At 41.2% G+C, this 13,018-nt stretch overlaps 1 protein-coding gene across 4 annotated transcripts in view; it reads right to left on the bottom strand.

Annotated features, from left to right (window-relative positions):
- The window catches only part of TBC1D14 (TBC1 domain family member 14), a 76,758-nt gene that overhangs the window by 5,010 nt on the left and 58,730 nt on the right, over positions 1-13,018 (bottom strand). For all 4 annotated transcript variants that reach the window (XM_068943422.1, XM_068943421.1, XM_068943423.1 and 1 more), the window contains 2 exons: positions 12,174-12,283; positions 2,131-2,389 (listed from right to left, as the gene is read on the bottom strand). In XM_068943422.1, coding sequence (XP_068799523.1) covers positions 2,131-2,389; positions 12,174-12,283 — 369 coding nt within the window. The remainder of the gene's footprint in view (positions 1-2,130; positions 2,390-12,173; positions 12,284-13,018) is intronic.

The following is a 13,018-nucleotide window of genomic DNA, read 5'->3' as shown; positions in this document are numbered from 1 at the left end:
AAGCAGTGCCCCTGGGCAGTCAGTCCACCTAAGAGTTTACCTTAAAAGTGGTGCATCCATCAGGCTTGACCTTGATTTTGGTAACTCAGAAAGGTATTTCCCTGCAGAGAACGGGCAGATCCTACAACACAGCATCTGACTTCTAGAGCAATAGTCACTGTCACTTCTCAGATCACGTGGGCGCGTGCTGCCACAGGCCCCAGCACTGCCAGATCCTACTTCCCCATGCCACTGCTATGAGTCCACCTGTGCAATCAGGTTGCACACTGCCTAAAGCCCGTCCGTCCTGGAAAAGCAAAGTTCAGACTTCTGAGTCCAAGTTCATTCTGGTCAACTTTAAAGAGTGAAGAGAAGGACGAGGCCAGCACAATCAGCATCTCAGTAAAAGAAAACAAAATCCCATACACTGTGTCTTGTTATTGTTCCTAAGCTGGTTCAGTAGTGGTATCTCAGCAACTGAGAAGTACTAGTACGTACAGCTTGCAAGCAAACCTTTAGCCCCTAACCACTTCTGGCTTGGAAAAGAACAGCAGGTTTAAGGAAGTGAAAAGGTTTTCCTGATGGGAACTCCTTCAACAATACAACAACTATGACGAAGACAAATAGTTGGTGCAGAAGTCAACAAGGTAGGCAAGATCTCAGCCAGTACCAACCCTGCCGCAAACTCATTTCAGTTCGAGACCTCTTTGAACCACAGTCCAGCAGCATTTTTTCTTCAATTTGCTATGGCAAGTCAAGACAAACTGAGAAACTTCAGTGCATTCAGAATGAAGCTGATGGGGAGACTGAGGAAGCCCACTTGAGCTAGATCACTCTGAAGTTCTCCTGTTGTGATAATCATCACTAAGCCTTCACAGGTGACAGACTGAAAACCACTCAATAAGTAAGACGGGCCTGTTACTCGAGGTATTTGACAGAATAAGATCCCTATCCCCTTCTTTGCAAGGATCTGAAGCTGCAGTAGACTGAGAATTTGTCTGGTATGTGGATCCTCATTCACATAGAACAGGTGCACAGAAAGCGAACCACGTGAATGAGGAACATGACGAGGAGGTTACTTGTAGAGACATCGCTGGCTGAAAAACGTTGTTGAGGACAGAAATAAAGATGGATCCGTAGTAGCATCTTCTCACCAAGACCTGAAGATAAATGCAAAATAAGCTGCGAGGAAAGCTGTTTCATGGATGACATGCTAGCAGTGTTGTGCTCCCTCTTAAACACAAGGAAAGACTCAGAATGGTATGATCTCTTCTCCTACTGTGAAGGTTGGAAATTCTCATCTCATACAGCCAGTTGGTTGTACCCTCAGTGCACAGACAGACTATTACTCCAGGAAATAACCATGAATTTCCTTTTGCAGCTAAATGCTGTAACTGCTAAGTTAAACATCACCCTTCTGTTTCTCTGCAAAAAAGAACTGGGCACAGATCTAATAGGGCATGACTCATGAAACATGCTGTATTGCTGCTATGAAGCAAAAAACAAGAGTTTCCACTCCAAATGCTATGTGCGTTTGACCCAACTCCCCAGCGTCTTGAACGGCCGTTACAGCCACTTAACTGTTACGTTCAGACGACACAATTCTATCTTTCTTCTTTTAAACGGGAATTTAGCTGGAACTATAGTTATGAATCTACAATTTTTAAAGTAATGACTTCGGTGCTAAATTCCAGCGAAGAAGTCAGAGATGTAGTCACTTCTGTGCAGCCCAAAATTAGGCAAACTAAGTCCCTAACAATATTAAGGTAATGACTCAATATCTGGCGACGTGCCCTGACAAATTGTTATCGTTACCCAAAGAGCGAATTTCTGCTTTTAAATATCAAGTTTTGGTGCTACTAGCATCCTTTGCAATTAAGAAATGAAAAAAGTTGCATGATACTTCATCAACTCCATCCAACGTTTCCATGTGGAATGGTCACTGAGCTCTCCCTTTCCAGAGGAGAAAAGCTCATGCAATCCTCTCACCTGAATATACACTAAAAGCATGGAGTGAGCTACACAGTCCTACTCAACTGTAAAATCAAACCCTAGCTCTGCTAAAATATTCTTCCAGGCGTTGCCAACCCCATTTTCATGGGTACATTACAATCACCTCTTCACCAAAGATTCGCCCCCCGCCCTCTTTACCTGAGCCCATTTTTTGTTTCTACTTTGCATCTGAATGGCAGCAATGGACGTGAAGAATTCTTCTGAAGGCAGGTCTTCCGGAAGCTTCGTTAGAAACTGGGCTATATGAATGAAGTCCATTTTGGTCAAAATATCTTCAAAAAGTTTCAATATTCCCAAGGCTGTACGGAATAAGAATTCTTCTCCATCACGGCAGAACACATCCCAGACACGACATGCCAAGTCCAGTGGCAAAGATTTGCTGTACAATGTGAATATCCTGAAAAAACAGTAAAAACGTTAGAGTTAGTGCATAAGAAAAATGTCTAAAGTAGCCACAGAAATACATAGACTGATCGTTAGCAATTTTGAAGTTTGCCAAAGTCTTATAACTGAATATACCTATTTTAATATCAAAAGTACTTCTATTAGATGCTGCAAAACAATAAATGAAACAAAACTGTACTACACTGGTACAACACTTAAGGCATTTTGCTACAAACGTGGGTCTGCAAGTTCAAGCCACTCAGATCACACTGGAAGAGATAATACAGAAATTTTATGATGGATATGCACTAGGTACAGGTATAATCAAAGGAGTATTTAATCATCACTTCAGGAGATGAGGATTTGTGGAGTTTTAGCTATGTGAAGGTAAACAGCTGAATCTTAAGGCACGCTGCAGGTGAAATAGAACTTGCAATTACCTTTGCGTTCCAGGCTGGATTGACTGCCAAAATAAGAGCATGAGTTTTGGAAGAAAGATCAACTCCCAGTGAGTTGAGGGAGATAGGCAAGATATCCAGAGAGAAGGAGTGGGTAGCTGTGAGCTGGGGCTCATTATGCTTAAATGGATGTGATCCCCAAAAGAGTAAAGGCAATAGCAGAAGCAAGAACCTCCTTCCAGTTGCTAAACCTGCATTCTCATAACTGCAAGAGCACATTTCTCCATTCATCATAGCACTGACAGCTTGCAACAAGGAAGGAAATATTCCCCACTCTCTCCTGAACTCACATTTTGCTAGAGGGCAGATCTGTTCTCATTGCCACTAACAACATCATAACAGCAAGTGAAGGGAGGAATAAGAGTTACTGGAATCATGTTATAGTATAGTAGGAAAAGGAGTTAGAGTGAAATTTCCCTTCAGAATTTAAAGATAAACCATTTCATCATAGCGACGACGTACAGAGAAACACTTTCCGGCATTCTGAAAAATTGCAAATAATTCTTGCTCCAGCAGAGGTCAGCAAAACCTCTAACATAAATAAAATCTTCTCACATCTTTAACACACAAAGTATGTTTTAAAGTATGCTGTATCTAGCATATACAGCATCAGTTCTCTAGTGTTTAAGATTTTTCTTCCCCTGTAGCCCTGGAATCCGCCCCCCCCCCCTTTTCTTTTTTTTTTTTTAAAAGGAAATTGGGCTTAACATAAGAAATTACAACGGAACATCAAGAATATTTTTATATAAGTGTATATGTAATTTCCCCTTGCCATCTTCTATACCTGTATTTTCACACCAAATTCTAATAACCAAAGGTTTTATGCATTATCTGCTGTCTACCATATAAGACGATTTGAATGACGTGTTGTCAAGAATCAAGCTTTTTAGTAAATCAGTATACTTTAACAAAATGACAAAAATATTATGCTCATTTTACAAGCCGCAAGATGAGATTAAACCATTTGCACAAAATCAGATGACAAGAAAACTGCAGGTTTGGGAACTTGTGATATTTTACTTTAGATATTTTGTCTGATGTTAGTATTTTTTTAGAAGTAGAAATCATGAAAATCTCTTCTCCAAAAAGCTAAATTATAAAATTAAGAAGTACGCAAATAAGGGGCAGAGTCTAGAATGAAAAAAAATAAAGTGTTAAAAAAAAAATATTCCCTTCTTTTGGAATTTAACTGACCATATTGTTGCAGACTCCATATACTCTTTCAACTTTTTTGTACAGTCACATCCCATATATAAAAATGCCTTGCTACGAAACACTTGCACAGCAGGAGTAAGGCTTGTTGACTATACACACACACACACACAGAAAACAGCAACAGGTTTTCTATTTAAATAGAACAACGTAACAGGAAGTAATTCAACCGAGTCCTTTCCTGGTCACCAGGTAACAGGGAAACAGTCAGCTAGACTAATCCTGGTTAAAGATGAGTAACAACACCTTTTTTTTTTTTTTTGCTCTGTTGTCATTCACAGAAGCTATGCTGCTGCGATGATTCAGACCTAACCTGAATAACCCAGGTGTTAAATCTGCAACTATAGAGAAAATTAACTGTGAGAAGAAACATTCACATCTGTTTATTAGAGCTCTACTCTTCTTTGTAGGAAGAGATTTATTCACACCAAAAAACCTGTCACTTCAAATAAGGAATCTGACATTGATCTCTTCATAATTTGCAAGGAAGTGCAATTTGCAAGGAATCTGCAAGGCAATTAGTTTTCATTAATACTAGTATGGAATTAAATGTGTCAAGCCCTAGGAATGGAAATCGGGCCCCCTAGAAGATGGAACAAAACAACAGTAACAATCACTGTCGGTAAGAACAGATATAGCACATGCGCCTCTAAAACATTTCCTACCGAAAGATATTTTTATTAGACATTTGAGCTACTACACCGAACCCCAGCTCAAATTTATTACAAGTAATAATACAGCTGCTAGACTGAAACAAATTAGACCACTGGCTCTCTGCAGTCCCAGCACACTACTTGCACATGACCTGCTTTAGCTTTCCTGCAGGATGAATTTCTGTCCGCAGTTCTTTTTCAACTCACTGAAAGTCCCAGGTATGGACAAGATAACGAGTACAGAGACGTCCAGTGTTGAAGTAGCATAAATGCAGGCTAGTGGCTGACACCTGCTCAGATGAGGAAAAACAAAGTACCAGATGCTCCTGCTCCTCCTGGGCCCGCTTATGAGGAAAGCGCATTTTGAGCTAGATGCATAGGGAAAGCATATGACCAAAATCTTACCAAGACAGCACTGCCACCAGGATAATCACATGTGCTGGAGGGCGTGTGTGTGCGCGCGCGCATGTGTGTGCGTGTGTGTTGTTGTTTTTTAATTAGTCTTCATAAGACATCACTAGCAACAGGGCTGAAGAGAGGTACACCAGATTTTGGACCAACTGTTGCACACTAACTCTGACGCAGATCCGATCTTGCACGTTTTTGCACTACACATTCTTTTGCTGTATCTTTTAACAGCACAGAAGTATTTCTACAGCTTCTGAGTTCAGTTGTGTGAACTGCTGAACTAATTCAGTTTAGAATCTTATTCCCAGATTGTCCCTCCTTCATCCTGGTACTAGTTCTCAGTTGTTACATTTTGTATCAATTTCAACCAGCTCCTTTGGGAAAAAGATTGCATCTTTAAGTTTTCATGCATTACTTTATTGTATAGTGAATATCTCTTTTCCCATTAGCAACTTCAGGGTTATTGGAATAAGCTTTTTGGTAACAGTTTTCTTAGTACAATTTTAGCCAAATCACTACAGTTAAAAGGAGGAGGAGGGGGAAAAAACCCTTAAATATTATGTATTATACAGCACTGACTGCAACAGAGCAACTTTTAAATTACCTAGTAAAATTCTGACCATACACTAAAAACCTACCAATATAATACAAATATTGGTTTGTTTGTTTTTTTTAATCAAAAGTTTCCAACAAATCAGAAGCACCCAACAAGCCCTGTTCTCACCTAGGAGTACTACACAGTAACGCAGTATTTCAACCGATTCCATCACAACCTGTAACGACAGGAGGATCCGGCACGCCATAAATTGGGTCAAAGACCCTAGTTTTATCAAGAAAATCCAGTAACAAGTCTGACTCAAAAATGCAGAACGTCATCAAAATCCTCTGGATAAAATTACAGTCCAGGTTTCTGCTTAATTTTTTCTTCGAGAGGGAGGCATGCATCCAAAGCACCAGTGTGAGCTTCACTGGGGGAGGGAAGGGGGCTAAGGGGGTCGAGTATTACTGGAACGGCAGGGACTAAGCTTCTCTTACTGTAATACACAGCAAGGCTATAAACACTTCACTGGAAGTGCCCACCACAAATCCACATAAACAAAGTGGCTTGGAGGTTCATCATAACAAGCGCATGGTGTCAAAAGAAATTCGCTGTTTACAGAGCATAATCACAATCAATGCAATACTAAAGAACCACTGATAAATCCATCAGTACAAATAAAGCCTTTGGCTATCATTATTGCCAAAACCATTCTTCTGAGCAGGGAGATAAAGAGGTACTTGAGTAGCAGCAGCAGGCCGTAAATAGACAGCACGCGTCCTTCACAAATCCGCATTTTGCTCTCCTCAAAAGAGCTTGTGGTGAATCAGCTGACAGAGAGCCGAGTCCGCTTCTCCACGGGATTCTACTGGAGGTGGCCAAAAACGGGCTATTCAGACACTATTTCCTCTCTATTCTCTGTGAACCTGACTGCTGCACATCGCTCCTTACAGCCCTCTCATGTTTGATTCACTTTATATTTCTCCAAAAAGTAAAAACCTGCCTGGCTTTTGAATTCTTACTATAAGATTTAGCAGCTGGAATTATGGCTTGAAGCAAATACATGCTTTATAAAAGAGATGCCTTACTCCTGGCAGGCATCCACTGAAAATCATTGCACTGTACCTTTTAATTAAATTCTTAAATGCTTTCAAGTTTTCCCATCACAGAACACAGTAACAGAACCAAGCTGACAGGAGAGCTCCATTTCCCAAAACCTCTACCAAACCCCAGGAACTCCGAGCAGCATTACACCATTTGCATATCCAGACCCAGCTACACACACAGTCTTGCTTTTTCTTGGAACGCATCCCTTCAGCAAATGATTTAAGCACAATTTTATCACCATTCCCTGTGGCCTCCAAGTTGCACGAAGCAGCACAAAGGAGACTAGTTAATTCAACTGTAATTGCAGCAGGAGCAGGAGGGTTTCCCAGCAACTGGTCTGTGCAACACTGGCTACTGGAACCCTCCCAGAGCTGGCACCAACAGGGATTTACTGCATAGATGCTTGCACAGTAACCATGCCAGCCACCAGAATAGCAGCAGGCGTCCCTTTGGAGCTCAGAACAAATAAGCATTTAAAATAAAGGTAACGTTGTTAGAGCACGGCTGCTTCAAAGAGATTTTTACCTACAACCAAAAGGCTTGTCTGCTCAGAATTCACCGCGTGCAAAGTTGCGCAAGTAATACTGTGCAGTATTCTTCCCTAACTTTAAAAATAATGAAACCTCACTTCTATCTTTCCTGAACGGTTCTGTTTTTCATGGAGTGATATTTGTACTGCAGCAAATGCACTGTCAAATTTCAATGGCAGTCCTTCATGAGCCACAGGCAACCTCCTAAACAAAATTTTCAGAAGTCCTTTGCCTTAATAGTTAGTCACTTCTGAGAACACAGACCCATTTCACTTTCTCCTGGCAACCTTTTCTATGTCGCTTAATCTCTAGCTCCATACCAATTGTAACGAAGGAGAGCTGGCATATAAACCTCAATTCTTTTTCAGGTTCTAGTGGCCACAAAAAAAGCAAATCTAAATCTGCTTCCTATGGCATCAACGGATTTGAAAGGAGAAAGTATCTGAATATTGTACCTAAATATTATGCAGTTAAATACCAACCCCATTATCTAGCAAAACTAAAGACGGAGGTAGATGCTTCTCCCACTCTGACAAGTATGAAAAAAAAAATTAATACTGCTTTAATAAGGAGTATGAAAAGTTTTAATAATAAGGACTGGAGAAGAGCTGGGGACCTACCTCAACTAGTCCACATTCCTGAGCTAAAACCATCTTAGTGCTGTGATCCTATGGGAGTGGGAGGGGAAACATAGGACGCAGTCTTTGGGATTAAAATGTACAGATTTAATATAGGTGCAGACAGTCGGCAAGAAATGTTGAGGGTTGCTGGTCCACTGGTTCAAAAAACGTGAGAATCACCATCCACAATCACTCCCGAGAGAAGTGTCTTTCAAGAAACTCTTACTCTTAACAACACCCAAAAGAGGAACAAAAGGGGAGGGGGACCAACATGTCCCACTAACTCAGATTTCAGCAGCTCAGTTCTTTGCTCTTAAATCAATCAATTTCTTCTTGTTCTAGCTACAAACGTGGTCAGAGAACAACCGATCAAATAAAATTTCATTAAAGAAGAAATAACAAACGCTCGTCTACTAAAGGAAAATTCCTGAGGGGCAATGCAAGCCTTCAACATTTCCTCAAGACTGTTTTTTCCAAATCTCCAAATTCTGCTGTTCTCTTCAGAATCTCGTTAAAAACGTAACACTCAAAGGTAGACAACAGAGTGATGTTAACAGCTCCTACACCATGGAGACACACGTTTTTAGTCTTTCCTACATTAAAGAGCACCTTACTTGTAACAGCTAGTAATCCATTAAGGCAGAAAATGATCTGGTGATTTTAAAGGTGTCTCTAACCAGTTATTCTCCTGCATGTTTACAGTCTTCCTATTCTGATATCCCTTTAACTCAAGGGCTTGCTTCATACAGAGGCTACTAACACCACTTTCGGAGGTTTAATACCAATATCTTTCCTCTTATCACTAGATTTACCAGCCTCTTGCCTTCTTCCTTCCCTTCTATCCCATTCCAGTATTTTTCCAGCATATTCCTGATCTGTGCATTATACAGTTCAGTTTAATTTTCCTCAGCCTTCAGTCATAAACATCTTTCTCATCGTTCTCCTGAATGTTAGGAAAAATAAGCCTATCCATCACACTTCGCCTCATACCTCCATTCATGTTGCATTAAAATTTCATCCAAAGCATAAAAAGCAAAGTCGAATAAAATTCAAGTTACACTGTCCTCTCTACAGAGCATCTGAAAATCAAGGAAGTCGAGCAAAAGCAGCACGAGGCCTGTATGGATGAACAAGGAGCTCGATAAAACTCAAATATAAAAAAGAAGCGCGCAAGAGGTGGAAGCAGGGCCAGATGACCCAGAAAGAACATAGAGACACTGCTGGAGCATGCACGGAAAGGGTTAGGAAAGACAAAACCCATCTGATTTTGAACACGGCAAGGGATGTTAAGGGTGACACGGGCTTCTACAGGTACATCAGTAGCAAAAACACCAGGGAAAACGTGGGCCTGGTGCTGAATGGGACAGAGGACTTGATCACAAAGAACACAGGAAAGGCTGAAGTACTCAGTGCCTCCTTGGCCTGAGTCTTTACTGAGGAGAGTGGCCTTAGGAATCCCAGGTCCTTGAAACCAGTGGGAAAGCCCAGAGCAAAGACGACTTACTTCCAGTAAGTCGCTCCAAACAAGGTGGAGGAGGATCAAAATAAAAACAAAAATAAAAACAAAAGCGAAAAAGAAATACCAAAACAAAAATGGCATACACAAGTCCATGGGACCTGATGGGATGCACACATGAGTGCCCAAGGAGCTGGCTGATGTCACTGCGAGGCCACTCTCAATTATTTTTGAAAGCCATCAGGGAAGTTCTTGAGGACTGGAAGAAAATGAACATCACTCCTATCTTCAAGGAGGGCAAGGAGGAGGATCGGGGGAACTACAAACTGACTCCCGTCCCTGGGAAGGCGATGGAGCAAATTCTCCTGGAAACCATTTTGAGACACACGAATGACAACAAGGTGACTGGGAGTAGTTAGCATAGATTTATGTAGGGGAAAATCATTCCCGACCAACCTGACAGCCTCCTGCGACAAGATGGCTGGCTTGGTGGATAAGCGGAGAGCAGTGGATATTGCTTATCTTGATTTTAGTAAGGCTTTTGACACTGTCTCCCATAGCATCCTCACAGACAAACTAATGAGGTACAGACTAGATAAATGCGACGGACTGAAAACTGGCTGAACTGGCGGGCTCACAGGACTTTGATCATCAGCACAAAGTCCAGCTGGAGGCCAGGCACTAATGGTATACGCCAGCATTCCACACTGGGGCCAGTGCAGTTTAACGTCTTCCTCAATGACCTGGATGATGGGACAGAGCACATCCTCAGCAAGTTTGCAGGTGATACAAAACCAGGAGCAGTGGCTGATGCGATTCAGAGGAACCTCGACAGGCTGCAGAAACGGGGCCAACAGGAATCTCACGAAGCTCAACAAAGGGGAAAGGCAAAGTCCTGCACCTGGGAAGTAATAATCCCACGCACTGCTACAGGCTAGGGGCCAACCAGCTGGAAAGCAGCTCTGTAGAGAAGGACATGCGGTCCTAGTGACAAGATGAACACGAGCCAGCACTGGGCTGCGTTAGGAAGTGTGTTGCCAGGAGGTCCAGGGAGGTGATCCTCCCTCCCTACTCAGCACTGGTGAGGCCATACCTGGAGAACTGTGTCCAGTTCTGGCCTCCCCAGTACAAGAGAGACATCAACATACTGGAACGAGTCCAGCGAAGGTCCCTGAAGATGATTAAGGGCTTGGAGCATGTGACATAACCAGGAGAGGCTGAGAGAGCTGGGCCTGTTTAGCCTGGAGAAGAGAAGGCTCATGGGGGAATCTTATCAACGTATATAATTTCCTGATGGGAGTAAAGATGACAGAACCAGACGCTTCTCAGGGGTATCCAAGAGGCAACGGGCACAAATTGAAATACAGGAAATTCCATTTAAGCATAAGGAAAAAAAAAAAAATTGTGAGAGTACTCAAACACTGGAAGAGGTTGTCCAGAGAGGTTGTGGAAGCTCCATCCTTGGAGATATTCAAAACCAAACTGGACATGGTCTAGAGCACACTGCTCTAGTTGTGCCTGCTTTGAACAGAGGGGTTGGACCAGACAATCTGAAGAGGTCCCTTCCAACCTCAGCCATTCTATGATGCTATGCAAACTCACATGTTCAGGCTTGTAGCTGTTGGATCAGACCAAATGACTTTAAACAGAATTCTATAGAGTGGATCAGCAACACCCTCATTGCTAACAATTACAAGTACTCCTCTTAAGTCATCAGGGTATTTAGAGCTTGGTTCAGACAGAACCGCATGAACAGTATAAGTGTTTTCCAAAATAATAAGTTAAGAATCTCAGAAAAAATGCTGTTACTACTGAAAATTTCAGCTTTTACTGAAGGCAGTTAGTCAGATACGTAAAAACAGAAATTTAAAAGCAAATCGGTTTTCACAAAAAAAGACACTGCATGATCCTGAAGTTGACGGACAGGAACTGCTGAAGTCTTGCTTACTGAGGAGAGACACTTCAGCTGCCATCAAACCAAAACCTGATAGGCACAAATGCACTTACTCAATTTAGATTGCTTTATACTTTACTGAAATTTGACAGGGCTGCAAATGAGATCTTTGCTTATTTTTTCTCTCTCTAAAGAAAAAAGTTCTAATTTCATCAGAATTAAAAAAGCAGGCAGCCTCTTCAGTTAGAAAAATTAAAACTAACCTGTCTGCTTCATGGAACAGCCAGAGTTACTCAAAATCAGCCGAAACCCTTTTGCTACTGCAATGGACTAGGTCAAGATCAGTTTCAGAAAACACCTGTACTGGGATCCTCTAAATAGGTTCTGAGACCATCTCACATATGAGTAAGACCCTAGCCAAGAGTCTTGATTCATCTTGCCAAAAGCCTAGATGCTTGCCTTTCTGTAACTGCTAGGCTCTTTCTTGTGTGGACAGAAATATTACGTTTTAACGACTCTTCCTGCGGAAGGACATACTATTCATGTCTAGCGCAAGCCTAGCATTATTGCCTGAATACATGGCTCGGTACACACCTGCACTAGAAGGAAACAGTAGAAGATAAGCTAATAGATTTTTCTCAGATCAGTCCAAATATGTAGAAAATATGGGATAAATTGCTATACAGGTGCATTTCAGAATTAACTTTAATATTTGCCTAACCTAGAATTTGAACAGATTACAAAAGTATCGCTGTAGGGATGATTTGGACGGACATAAAAACACAATTATTGAACAGAAGATGAAATGTTTATCTTAAAAGAACAGTGAAACAGCTAACAGCACTCCCATTTATGTCATGAATAGGAACATGGAGCTATAAGCTAGTATGCACATAGGTAATTACACTTTGAAAGTCTTACCAATCAATAAGATAGATGTCTGGAGTCAGGTTATTTTTTTTGAAGTGAGCAAATAACTTTGGCAGATTTTCTTCAAAGAATACCTCAAATGCAGCAAAGTAAGTCAACATCTGGGGAAATACAATGGAAGAAAGCAGTTAGCCGTATTATTAATAGGCTTAAAACAGTATTTGTTGTTAGATTAATATACTTCAAAAACAGGATCATATGAGTTACACAATACAATACAGAGCTAAATGTTTACATAAAGGACAGCATCTGTGTGCACTCAAGTGTTTGAGAGCCACTCTATATATCCTTCTCATATTAAACAACCAAATAACTGTTTTGGGTCTAGGCTAGCTTCCTTTAGAAAGAAAAATATCAGTAGGAGAGAAGTTATTTGCTGATTACTCAAGATAATTATGATAACAAAATGGTGCTTTATGTTTGTGGCAGTGACCTAATACTATGCTGAACAAACTCCAAGGCCCAAGGGATTATAAAACGAAATTTGAAGCTAAAATGATTTAACAGTCCACAGCAAGAGTGAAGTGTCAAGTTGTTACGTAGTTACTAATCATATTCAAATAAGGAAGCTTCTATTATACAAGAAGTTCGACAAAGGGATAATAGCCATTTCTATTGCAAAGAGAGACAAAGTACACACAGAAAAGCCAAAGACCAGGACAAATCAGCTATGCAAGACGGAAACAGATTCTGACTCCAATCTGATACCTCAAACCCTGAAGCAGACTGCTTTTAACACGAAGACCTTGAAGTTATTTTAAAATTTGAGTATTTGGGTTACATTCCATAATAGAAGGCCGGGGCGGGGGGGAGGAGGAGGAAATCATCCCATTCAA

Source organism: Struthio camelus, chromosome 4 (assembly GCF_040807025.1).
Source record: "Struthio camelus isolate bStrCam1 chromosome 4, bStrCam1.hap1, whole genome shotgun sequence".
NCBI classification, from domain to species: domain Eukaryota; kingdom Metazoa; phylum Chordata; class Aves; order Struthioniformes; family Struthionidae; genus Struthio; species Struthio camelus.
Note: the sequence above shows the minus strand (reverse complement) of the source record. Positions and strands in the feature narration are given on the sequence as shown.